Consider the following 12753-nt stretch of genomic DNA (forward strand, 5'->3'; position numbering starts at 1 on the left):
AAGAGCCTCTTCAAACCATTAATTCTACGAATAAATTGAAATGAAGTGATTTTATTTTCTCTCTCTTCTCTTTTTTTGGGGCAGATAAGATTAATTAAGCAGAGGACAAAAACTTAAACCAGGAGTAAAAGGAAGAGAAGCAAAATGCAGAGATAACCAATCAACTGAATAATCAGTACTACTTTTAATCAGTAATTGGATGAGAGTACAACGAAAATTTCATTCAAAATTTTAGAATACAGATGGATTTTTTATAACACTATCATTAAATGGCTGAGTCTATAGTAATAGGGTTAATGTATTTTTATGTGGTAACTTGGTGCATGTTAAATCTCTAAAACATATAGTTTAAAATATGTCAATATATAAATTAAACTGATTTATTAACAAGTATTCATTGCTATCCTGTAGTATGCCAGGCATTATGGTAGGCACTGAGTTACTGCGGTAGATAAGAACGATGCTGCAATTGCCCTCATAGAGCTTACATTCTGGCAAAAATATGTAAGTTAAAAATAATTATAACTAAAGATTTAGTTATTATAATTGTGATAGTGCTATTAAGGAGAATAGGATGTTTTGAGAAACGGTATTATGTTACGTAAGTCTGGAGAGCAAGGAAAAATGCCATAGTGCAAATGGCTTAATCTGTGAATTCTCTTTTAGTGAAACAGTTACATACTGAAAATAAAAAAATAAATAAATAAACTGGAATTCACATTGCAAATTTAAATATATTCATGCAGTTGTAAGAAAAATATCTTACATGTTTTTTCAAATCTTCAATTAAGAATCACTTAGCTTATTTGGAAAATAATAATTAGCTTAATATATTTCAGAGGATTTTAAAAAGTAAACAAAGTATAAAAGGGGTTTTATGTTATGATTTATACAACAAAAACTATTACTCTCAAAGTGTCTCCTTGCTGTGCTGTGTGATGTAGGTTATCCATGGTCATAAATTATTATTTATTTGTCTTGTTTGCCATCATTTCTGATTACATGAATATGTTTGTGGCCATATATATCTATAGTAAATAAATTATATTGACTATTAAAATAATGAAAGAATGCAATATTTGGCTAAACATATTTTTAAATCTCACAAACAAAATTTTTTAAAAATTTTCTTTAGATATTATTAATTTGTGTATTCTCATATATTGCATGTATTTTTTTATCACTTAGGCTTTCTAACTGAGTATAAACTATGTGCACAGTAGAGGAAAATTAATGTAATTAGAGTGCCTTAATGTCATGGTTTAAATTGCTTATAGATTTTCAATCTTGGCAGTTATGCATTTTCCTATATACTGGGAAATTCCTGGAAATTCAAATCCTAAATGTCGTGAGTAAGTATGCAATATGCTAAGGCCATATGCTGTGTTAAATTTTAGTGTTCATAAATATTTTTATTTGTTTGTTTCTAAAAGCGAGGTAGGATATGTTGAGAATATTTTTAATTATTGAAACTTTGGAGTGATAGAATGGGAGGAAAATAGTGGGATATCAGGTGGGGCTAATTGCATTTCAATAACATGTTTATGAGCCTGGGCTTTACAGAAGACATGTTTGGATTCATTCTTTGTTTTATATTTAGATACATCTACCATATTAATAATTTAGTAATTGTAATCAGGGTTTAAAACATAAGTTTTATTCACTAAAATCTAAGAGATCATCTTCCATTAATAGTCAAGGATTCTTCATCAGAGGATTATTGTAGGAAACTTGTGGCATTAGAAAAAATTCGTAAGGACTCGAACCCAAACCCAAGATATAAAGTTATCTATGTATCAATAGCATATATCGTTATCTTTTCCTTTTGCTGTTTTATGAAAACCTATGCAAGAACAATACCTGGGAATTTTGCCATTTTAAGGATGTATACTAACAATTAAAGCATCACTTGAAATTTTTATTTTAAATATAAGACTATGGAACTGGAGGACTAAATGGCACTATATAGACTAGAAAAATGGGTTAAATATTTAGATGAACTTTAAGTAATATGCATTATTATCTGCTTCTTTTAAGAAAAATACATCTCTGAATTAGGCTGTTCTGAGAGAATTATGAGCAAAATGGGTGATTTTTTTTTCAGTATTTCTAACTTAACTGACAACAATGTAGATAAAAATCCCTGGGAAAGAGAATGATGTTTATCATGTTAGTATTTTTGATGTGATCATACAATATAAGAATTCTACAAATGATTTTAAAACCCAGATGTTATGGATGATGTTCAGAGTAAATCACTAAATGTCTTCCTCATTTAGAATGTGGATTAGATTTTGTTTAGGCTGTAAAGTTAACAAAACATTCTTAATGCAAATCAAGGACATATGAGCATGGAAAATCTGTTGTTTATTTTCTCAATGAGCAATCTGATTCTAGATGAGAATACTATGGCCTACAGTAATGCAGTGTTATTAAACATTGAAAACAAAGTTTAATCTGTTGAAATTTATTATTTTCGCTTTGTGAGTTTATCTGTTCTTCTAGTAATTAGGACAGTATCTGGGAAAAGAGCACATTTTTACATAAAATATTTTATCTCATATTTTACTTAAACTCAAAAGTAGTGTGGTGACAAAGCTAACTTCAGTTAGACTAAATGAATGTTTTGGAACTGATATAGTTTCTTAGTTTCTCCAAAATAAAAAAGTCTTGGACTTAAATAGTTCAGAATCTACTTTGAGATGTAATTATAAATGATTTCTGATATGTTTGATGATTACCTGATACTATTCATAAAAAGATTGCCCACCTTGATTTGTCATTTTCTAAGTAGAAGGTATGCTATATCTAGGAAAACCTAGAATTGACTTAGCTACTTTTTCTCTCATTATCCTGAATCATGACAATGCTACTTACCTTGCTGTATCTTATCTGGAAAATAAATCCTTGTGTTTTTCTGGAAAAGTGAGGGCAATGAAACACTTTGCTGGGTTACTGTATGATTATACAGTATTTTGGAAATTGAAAATATTCAAAGTAACAAGTTGTGTTTTGCTACTTGCTTTTGTGTGCATAAGCCCCTAGTTTTAGCATTGTTATGATTTAATATATTAACCTTTAATTTTTTCCAACATGGACATTTCCGTATTGTATTCTTTATGGATTTGTAATTATGGTGAAGGTAGGGATTTTCTTTTACTTAGTTCAACCTTTGGAATTATGCTTTATAAAATTTATCGTCAGGAAAAGTAAATATTCAAAGGTGTGTTTTGTGGGTGAATTTTATATTTCAATTTTTTCTTGACTATTTTGGTGTTATGAACTTTTGCTTCCTTTCATTATTGAATAATTTGACATTTTTTAAAAGTAGAAGCAATTTATTTCGGTCTAACTCAATATTCTAATTTAGTCTTCAAATTAGATGCTAGTCTAATTCATCTAATCTGGTAAAAAAAATCGAGGTTGTGTTCTTGGTCAATATTAGCAGGTTGGTAATTTCTGATTATTTCTGGATTGTTGTAGAATGAATGTACTTTATTTTTGGCAGAGAAAGTGATGTAAAACAAGCCAAGTAAATATCTTATAGAACACAAATCAACTGACGGAATTTTTGAATTAAGTACTACTAACACCCTCAGATGTAAATACAGCACTGTTTGTTAACAAGGATGTTCTCCTGGAATAAAGTGAGATTTCATGATTTATGAATTTAGTTGCCCATTTAAAGTTAGTTCAGTTTCCTCTAAACATACACATAAGTTTATAAGGCCAAGCCTGTACTTAAGTGACTTTCTTTTTTATGATATAGCATCCTATAGTTTGAAAATCAATTATTTTAAACACCCTCAATAAATACTCTAATTATGTCTTTCTTCTTCATTTAAAATTGCATTACATGTCAGACTCTAAGGATAGAATCAGAAAAAAAACTGGCACAGCTAGAACTAGGAAACAAAACTTTTAAAAAGAAATATTTTTGTTAGCTTTAAAAATAGCTTAATATTTTAAAAGATTGTACTTTGCTCATTTCAATAGGTAGGTAGATGCTTTTGTAATTATTCAATAATTTTATGGTTGTTGGCAAAATTATGGAAAGTAATAATTAGTTTAGAAAATAAATTCAAATAACTAAGATTGAGGAATATTTCGACAAGATTTTTGTCACAGTGGAGAAGTTTTAGTTTGAAATCTGTAAACTTTGGTAAATATTTTGTTTTTATGTTCTAGGTCTGTCCTGATCTTTGTATCATTGAGACGCCTACTAAGTAGATGCTTTTTTAGGCTTTATTTTGTAAGGTATCTTGCCTTCTCTCAAAGGAAACATTCTAAGGCTCCTATGACCTTTAAAAAGCCCTCATAATTATGATTAACTTTTAATTACGTGCAAGTTCTAATATACATTTAAAGTCTTGAGGCTTCTGTTTCATTGTCTGGAATCTTTCTAAGAGAATACTTCCTTCTATACAATATATATTGATATTTACTCAAGTACAATTAAATCTGATAATAGAACCAATATTATGCCTGCTGTTAGTCAACAGATTTTCAAATAGATATCATATACCCTTGTTAAAGACTGCATTTATACATAAACAGGCCTCATGTCTATGCCTTTGTAAATTAAGTTGATTACAGATTATTATTTCTGTTTGAACTTGAGATGTGTTCATTTGAAATACAATGGTAGTTAATACACTATATTGGCAAGGAAAATTTTGGTTTGCACAAAATTTTACATAAAAGCTGCTATTATATTCATCCTCATAAACTTACTTTTACACCATATAACTTAATGAAAATGAGTATTTTATTATATATCTGTTTATCTTCAGTAGATTTTTATAACTTTAAGGACCAATACAGACAGGCTTATTGTATGTGTGTGTGTGTGTGTGTGTGTGTGTGTGTGTGTGTGTGTGTGTGTGTGTGTGTATATATATATATATATAAAATTACTACTTTGTTTGATTAAGGACCATTCTTTTTACAGTTTACACATTGATGGTACTTTAAATTTAAATATATTTTTCCAAAATAATTACCATAAATGATATTTATGAGTTATTCATTATATTTTATTAATGTCTTTCAGTGTAGTATATGAAAATATTTTATTTCTCTTTTGTTAGCTCATGTGATGTAATGAACCTCCCCCAAATACTGTACACTCTTATTACAAAGTTTTTATATTTTCTGTTTCTGAAACTAAGATCCAGCCATAGTTGTGACAGTAATAGACACCTAAGAGAGGGTATACTTTTACTATCTTTAATCACTCTAACTGGTTATTGGTTAAATGAAGTGTTGGAAAGATTTCTCATTAGAACAGCCATTAACAGCACTGAAAGTAGAATGTTTGACTGTGGCAAAGTAACAATTAAAGGAAAATTAGGGAGATAGGAAGAGTGAAGGGGGTACTCTTACCTCCTTCAAGGTTCACTGAAGTCTGCAATTCATTACAATAATATATATGAAATAAGTTTTTATAGTTTATTGCCATTTAAATAAGACCTAGCTATTTAAAGGATATAGTTTCTCTTTTTAAATGTGGCTGGTTTAATACAAATAATATATATTAAAAACTGTAACCACGAAGAAGAAAAGAAAGTGAAAAAAATTTTAAATATATTTGGTATAATTGAAAGTTATACATTGAAATTTTATAATTTAAATTAGTATTCTATCTGCTAATTAAAGTTAAGTGATTTTTTAATGTAAGATTAATTATGATCTATTTATTAATGGATCATATTCACATAAGTGATGGAAAAATGATTTAATGGGCACTTTTAGTTAATAGTGAGATCCTGGTCAAAATGTTTCATTTTCATCCTTTTCTAAAACATAAATTTTGTATTATTTTCTAAAAACAATTAAATTGTTGGTGCTAAGTTACATATTCCTCACAAGAGTAAAAAGTATTGGTGAATTACTTGCATAGTTGTACCATGTAACTCTTTTTAAAAACGTTCTAATTAATACTATGTAATAAAATGTCCAGTTCAGGTATCAACATAAAAAGATTCTTTTCCCTTACTAGACTTTTTATTTCACATGTTTTTATTGGGTCATATAGCATCTAGTAGAAAGAAATTTGACCCGGTAATCAGGAGACCTCTGTTCTATTTCTGGTTCTGCCATTGAACTTGTTTTTTGACCTTGGGTAAGTCACTTGAACTCTATGTGCTTCAGTTATTCTCTATAATAAATTAATACATGGGTTGGAAAGAAATTTGAATGTTTTGAATCCATACAACATGAAAAATATTGCCTCAATGCCATTATAAAATAGTCAAGATACAGGAAAATACTACGTAGTGAAAGGATATTTATTTATGTTGTTTTTATGTTTTCTGCAAAAAAATAAAATGTTTTCTTAGAGGTAGAATATACTTAAGCAGTTATTTCATCCAATTCATACCAATTTCAATTTAGCATGTGTGGAAACTTCGTTAGTAGTGTGGTAAATGTGTATATAGGGAAGTTTTGCCTATAAAAAATAATGCAAAATATACAATTCAGCATTAACCTATGATATTAATATAGCTCAGATTTTTCTATTTTATCTTCTTTGAGAAATGGGTGGACTGGGGATGCAAAAGAAAATATGGCATATAGCATGTTAATTTAGGAGTACATTTCAGGAGGATAATAATTTTCTAGTGGTCAGTCCTATTGGCAAAGTCTAGTTTGTAATATAATCGTGATGAGATTTACTGTCTAATTTTGAACAGGTCAAAGGTGTGCTCACATAATAATCAAAATGACATTGTTAAGTTTCAAAATGGTCATTTTTTTTCAGTTCTCTATAATAGGATTTCTCTTTTCTCTTAGAAAGAAAGTTTTGGATATCTCAGCCCTTCTTTCCTAGTGGAAAATTTTCATTTTCTCACTATTCAGAGAAAGAGATAAGTTTGTTATTGGAAAGATTTCTCTCAAGAGTTATCATTTCAATATATCAATATTCCAAATATATTTTGGTATAACAGGTTTTTCTACAAATCACTCAGAAACTATGATACAAGTATTGCAGAAATGAATGTGGTGTTTTGAATTAAGAACTTTGTAATACCTAATTTGAAGCTAAGAAGGTAATTAAAATAGGACATTTTGGTTTTGTGTTATATTGTTCATCCGTATCAGTCATACTAATACTAACTCATTAATATCTTTTGGAAAAAAGTTTTCTTAGAATGCTCAGTTTAGCAGACATTTCCTGCTTAATCACTGTATAAAATGTTTTCTGAACTTCTCCACTACCAATGGGTAAAGAAGTGTTTCCAAAATATGTGCTGTATCTATTATAGTAGATGTTGGACTTGGATGGACAAATTTAAATGGAAACATCAGTGATCTGTTATGTGGTGTCTGTAAGAATTTTCTGAATAAGTAAGCCTCATAAGGTAATATGATCAAAGAAAATTTGTCTAAATTGAAGATTAACTTGAATCTTTAATATTTAACTAAAGCCATATATTTCAGCTACTCTTTTTTATGAGTTTTATTATATTTGTTACTCTCTAGAATATTTTTATAATAATATTTTGCTGTACTGAAGTAACTCAATGAATTATTGGTCTTTATGGTCATACTTATTTTCATGTATGTACTCATCAATTTAGGAAACTTAAAAGGCACAGAAGTCTGATCAAGCTATTTTTATTGCTCTTTTTAAGATGATTCAATTAAGTTATTTCCTTTCAATGATAAGTAAAAATTCTAAAAGCATTTTCACAGATCTTAAATGGACTCAGTAACGTCTTAAACAATATGGTCATACAAGTAATGTTGTTTTTACTAATGGTATCTTTCTTCAGCATCACTGTTCAGGAGTGGCTGTCCATAAATAATTGTAAACTTTTGAATCCTCTTTATTTCTACACTAACTTTATTTTTCTGATCCTGCTAACCCATAGTTCACCATCAGTTCTTCCATATTTTTTCTTTTAATATGGTATGTATATGATTATATCTTCCCTACAACTGTGCACAGGATCTTTTCTCAAAATGATTTGAGGCCCTTTCCTTCAGTGTCACTTTTTACCTTTTGAGTACATCCACTCACATCCATCTCCTTTGTCTATGTCTGTCCATTACACGATGTGATCACAGAAGAAGTGGACTCCACAAGGAGAAGACATGCAGGTCTGTCTCTTCTACTGCTTTTCTTTGTTATTTTTCATTTATCTAACTTGCCTTAGAAATCTTTTACTGTTTTTTACTTATTTTATAATTTTTCATTCTCTTCCTATATTAACAAAATGTTAAATCTGCAGGCATTTTTATTTTAGGTAGTTGTATATTCAACTTTTAACAGCAACTGCTCCAATTAGATGGATAAAAATAAAATGATTAAATTTATGTTATAGGTATATATGCATTTTTTCCATAACTGGGTAACTAACTCCAGATTCACATATATGTATATTTATATATAGTCAGGTAGATTAAATTAACAAATTAATCATAACTTGTACTTAAGTTTATTTTAGACTTAAAACTTATTTTCAGCTTTTTAATACATAATTCTAAAAGTATTTTATTTTTATCTTGAGTTCAGCAATGTGCTAGATTATGGAAAATACTAAAGACCTAATACATGCCCTAAACAAGCTATCAGTATCACAGAGGAGTTAAAATATGTGGGTAACATGCTGTGTTTATGTGCTAATGTGGATGACTCTAACAATATATTCTACAAAGGTATAAAGTCAAATAAAATTTGCTTCACATAGATGGCCAGACAAAGCTTCATGAGAGAAATAACACTTGGACTAAAACTTGAACATTCATTCAACACATTTATTAAGCACATACTGTGTGGTACTGTTCTAGGTGCTGGAAATAACAGGACACACAAAATGGCCCCCATCCTCCCGGGCTTTTTCTAGTGTGAGTTTAACAAGTAAACTGAATAATATTATAGGTGCTATGAGAAATCTATATATACATGATTTATGTATATATAGACTACAATGGAATCACAAAGGGTGGTGTTATTATTTCCACCTAAGCAGTATGGATATTAATTCGTTCAAGAAAGACTTCACAGAAGCAATAATCCTTGAGTTGAACGTTAAAAACCAGAAATATGTTGGTCTTGTGTGTAGAGAGTATGACAGGCAGAGGAAACAATGTGGTAAAATGGCTTCAAACAAGTTTAGGCAAAAGAAGGCAGGGGAGGGTTTCTGAAGATTGTGTAAGTTATTGAGGTGTGTAAAGCAAGAGAGAGACATGATCAGATATTTGTTTCTAGAAAGACTACTTTGGAGACTAGGTAAAAAATGGAACGGAGCTATATAAGCAGAAAGATCATTTATAAGGATATTGCATAAATCAGTTAAGAGATCATAATGGGTTGAATCAATAGAGGCAGTTGATACATGAGAAGTTATTTAAAGATGTAGAATCTATAAGACAGTTATCGATTGGATATTACTGATGAAAGGAAAAGGAAGAATAAGATAATCTTGCGTGACTGAAATGTTTGGATATATGGTGGTATATTTTATCTTACAGGGAATATGGGTTGAACAAATATTTAAGTGCAAAATAAAGACTTCAGTTTGGGGATGGGTTAGTTTGAGGTTCCTTTGGAACACTTAAGTGTAAATATCTAACAGCATTCATTGGATGTATGGGGCTGGAACTCTGGAGAGAAGTCTGGGCTAAATTATTGCAATCACAGTATTCTTTTTAGCATGAAAATGATTCCCTTTTTTGTTTTGTTTCTTTGATTGTTCTGAATATTGTCCATTGGTATGTATTTCGAATTTTCACTTCAATTCTTATTATATTTGCTTGGCATCTATACCATATTTTCAGTGCTGTGAGCTTTCATTTGCCATTTTGTTCTACTTGCATTATGTTCTAAAAGGTAAAGAGAAGTAACATTCATTGTACGGGAAGTTTAACATAAGTGTATATGTGTATACATATAAATGCATATATAAACTGTTACTGAAATTTCTCCAAATTTTCAATTATTGATTTACTACCAAACTTCTCATTACATATTCTATTTATTTTATAGATATTCTCTGTTCTTCATTACTTCCTATATTTAATGGACTTAATATTATTAACAAAAGTCTAAGACACAGGTACTCAAGATTGCTCAGTCATGGGGAGTTCCCTGGCGGTCCAGTGGTTAGGACTCCGCTCTTTCACTGCCGAGGATGCGGGTTCCATCCCTGGTCAGAGACCTAAGATCCCGCAAGACACACGGCATGACCAAAAAAAAAAAAAAAAGTGCAAGATTGCTCAGTCATGAAAACCATAACCCTACTACACTGAAATCTTATCAGAAAATGAAAATCATTCAGTTTATAAGGAGGCACATAATGTCAACTCTATGTTCAATACTGTGTTAAATAGCTTAGATGTTATGAGAGACACAGTAGATTTGAGAAATTTTTATATAAGTTTAAGCTTAACATTTTATTAAGTAATATTGTGATACTTTAACCAAAAAGTCTCAAATGAAATATGTGTATGTACATATATATAAAAAATCACATCACATATGAAAGCTACTATTGATAAAGTGTAATACTTAATTTTTTAAAGCCTATAGATACTCAAATAAAAGAGAGTTAAGAAAGTTCATGGATCTTGAAATAATAGGAATACCCAAACATGGAATAAACATGGTTTTGAGCATTTCTTCCTTGTGTGGGGTGGTGTGGAGGAAATTGGAAAGATTATTAGAAGTCAGGAGATCTAGTTTTAGCCCTAATCTTGCTAGTGAACTGTGATTCCAGACACGTAATTTAATGTCTTCAGGTTTCAGCTGTCTCATATTTAAAATGGGGGTTTAGAATGCATTGTTTTTACGTTTTTTATGGAAATAAAACTGCATTGCGTTAAGAACTTAATCCTGATGGTAAGATGTTACTGCTAAATTCTCAAAATATTATTCATGCCCTGTTAATACTATGACATTCAATTTTACCTAGGCCAATTGTCCGGTTTAACTCTCTTTCATAAGAATATCTGTGTTGGAGGAAGTATTGTTCTGGTAAGAAACAGTCTGAGAAGCAGTATTAGAGCACAGACTATACAGCTAGACCGCCTGGTCGGTCTCACCACTTATTTGCTGTGTGATCCTGAGAAAGTTGCTCTCTCTGCCTCAGATTCCTCACCTGTAAAACGGAGATAATAATATTGGGTTGGCCAAACAGTTCCTTCTGTTTTTAAGTAAAAATAAAAGACACATTTTTCATTTTCTCCAAGAACTTTATTGAACAACGTATTCACTGGTTTGTTCCACTACCTTCTGCCATTTTTCAGGCAACTTCATAATTCCATCTTCCCAAAACTTTTTATCTTTTTGAGCAAAGAACTGTTACAGGTGCCTTTTATAGTCTTCCAGGGAATTGACATTTTTTCCATTAAGAGAATTTTGTAAAGACCTAAATGAATGGAAATCTGAAGATGCAATGTCTGGTGAATACAGTGGATGGATCAGAACTTCCCAGCCAAGCTGTAACAGTTTTTGCCTGGTCATCAAAGAAACATGCGGTCTTGCATTATACTGATGGAAGATTATGCATTTTCTGTTGACTAATTCTGGACAGTGCACAAATCGTTTTTTGTGTTTCTGTTGTGTTTTTACCTTTCTTGAAATCATAAAGCATAATATGCGGAAAATGTTGCTCTTTTTCTTCCATCTTCAATATTAAAATGGCTACACAAAAATTCACCAAGTTTGATAAGTTTTTTTAAAATGCACGCTGATATGACAGCTGTCACAATAAAATCTAACAAAATTGTTTCGAATGGAGTTAAAGACAACTAAGTGCTACTAGAGCCATCTTATGGAAAAAACCAAACGCACTTTTTGGCCAACTGAATACTGCTACGTCAAAGTGCTTTTGTAATGATGAAATCAGTTAATATTTAATATGTAAAGCACCTAAAAACAGTGTCTGGTACATAGTAAGCTCTATACAAGTGAAGCTGTTACTTTATTATTGTATAAAACATATTAAAAAACAATTTTTATTTTGAATCCGCTGTATTGAAGCCAATGCATTTTGATGTGTAAGCATTCTTTCCATGATATGATGGAAAGATAAAATTAATTTATTTTGTTTTATGCATTACACATATCTTATACTAGTTTGAAGCTACCAGTTTAGGAGCTAGTTTTCATACAAACTTGTGCATCAGGACTGCTACACCAGAAATGCACTTTATCATTTCTGAGGCAAGAGAGTTGGATAGAAACAGCAAGAACATTGAACCCATTTAGGTCTGAATTCTAAACCAAGTTTTGTCACCCACTAGGGACGAGACTTTGGGCTGCTTGCTTATACTTCCTATTAAACAAAAGTGAACTGCAGTGAGATAGAGTTAATTATGTTTAATGAAAGCATAAAAGAGCTTTTCTCTGGAGGGAGAATGCCTTTCTAAGAATAAAAGCAGTGAAGTAAATTTAAAAAGAGAGATCTGACTACAGTGTCTCAGGTATAAACTTCAAAATATCAAAATCAACATAAACAAGTTAAAAGGCAAACAACAAATTGTGAAACATTATTTGCAGCAACTCAGAGTATTAAAAGCCTTAACACCTGAATCACTTTGTTGAACAAATTATATGTTCTATAAAACTCTAATAGAAAAATGGGCAAAAGACATATACAGACATTTCACTAAACAAGAAATTCAGTGGTCAGTAAATATATAAAAAATACTTTATTTTTTTCATAACCATATAGGTGACTTTTTTTTTTTAAAGATACTATGTTTTACCTACTTTAAAAAACAGCATTTTAATGCTGGGGAGAG

The 12753-nt window shown here is 30.2% G+C and overlaps 1 protein-coding gene across 28 annotated transcripts in view; it reads left to right on the forward strand.

Moving 5' to 3' along the window:
- RIMS2 (regulating synaptic membrane exocytosis 2) overlaps nucleotides 1-12753 on the forward strand; it is a gene marked incomplete at both ends in the record, with an annotated part of 562776 nt that overhangs the window by 388266 nt on the left and 161757 nt on the right. For 6 of the 28 annotated variants that reach the window (XM_079722698.1, XM_079722675.1, XM_079722699.1 and 3 more), the window contains one exon: nucleotides 8074-8106. The exons of 21 other annotated variants lie outside the window; for them this stretch is intronic. In XM_079722698.1, the coding sequence (XP_079578824.1) occupies nucleotides 8074-8106 (33 nt within the window). The remainder of the gene's footprint in view (nucleotides 1-8073; nucleotides 8107-12753) is intronic. One more of the 28 variants, XM_079722679.1, reaches the window with a different exon arrangement.

The sequence above is a fragment of the Hyperoodon ampullatus genome, assembly GCF_949752795.1.
Source record: "Hyperoodon ampullatus genome assembly, chromosome: 17".
NCBI classification, from domain to species: Eukaryota; Metazoa; Chordata; class Mammalia; order Artiodactyla; family Ziphiidae; genus Hyperoodon; species Hyperoodon ampullatus.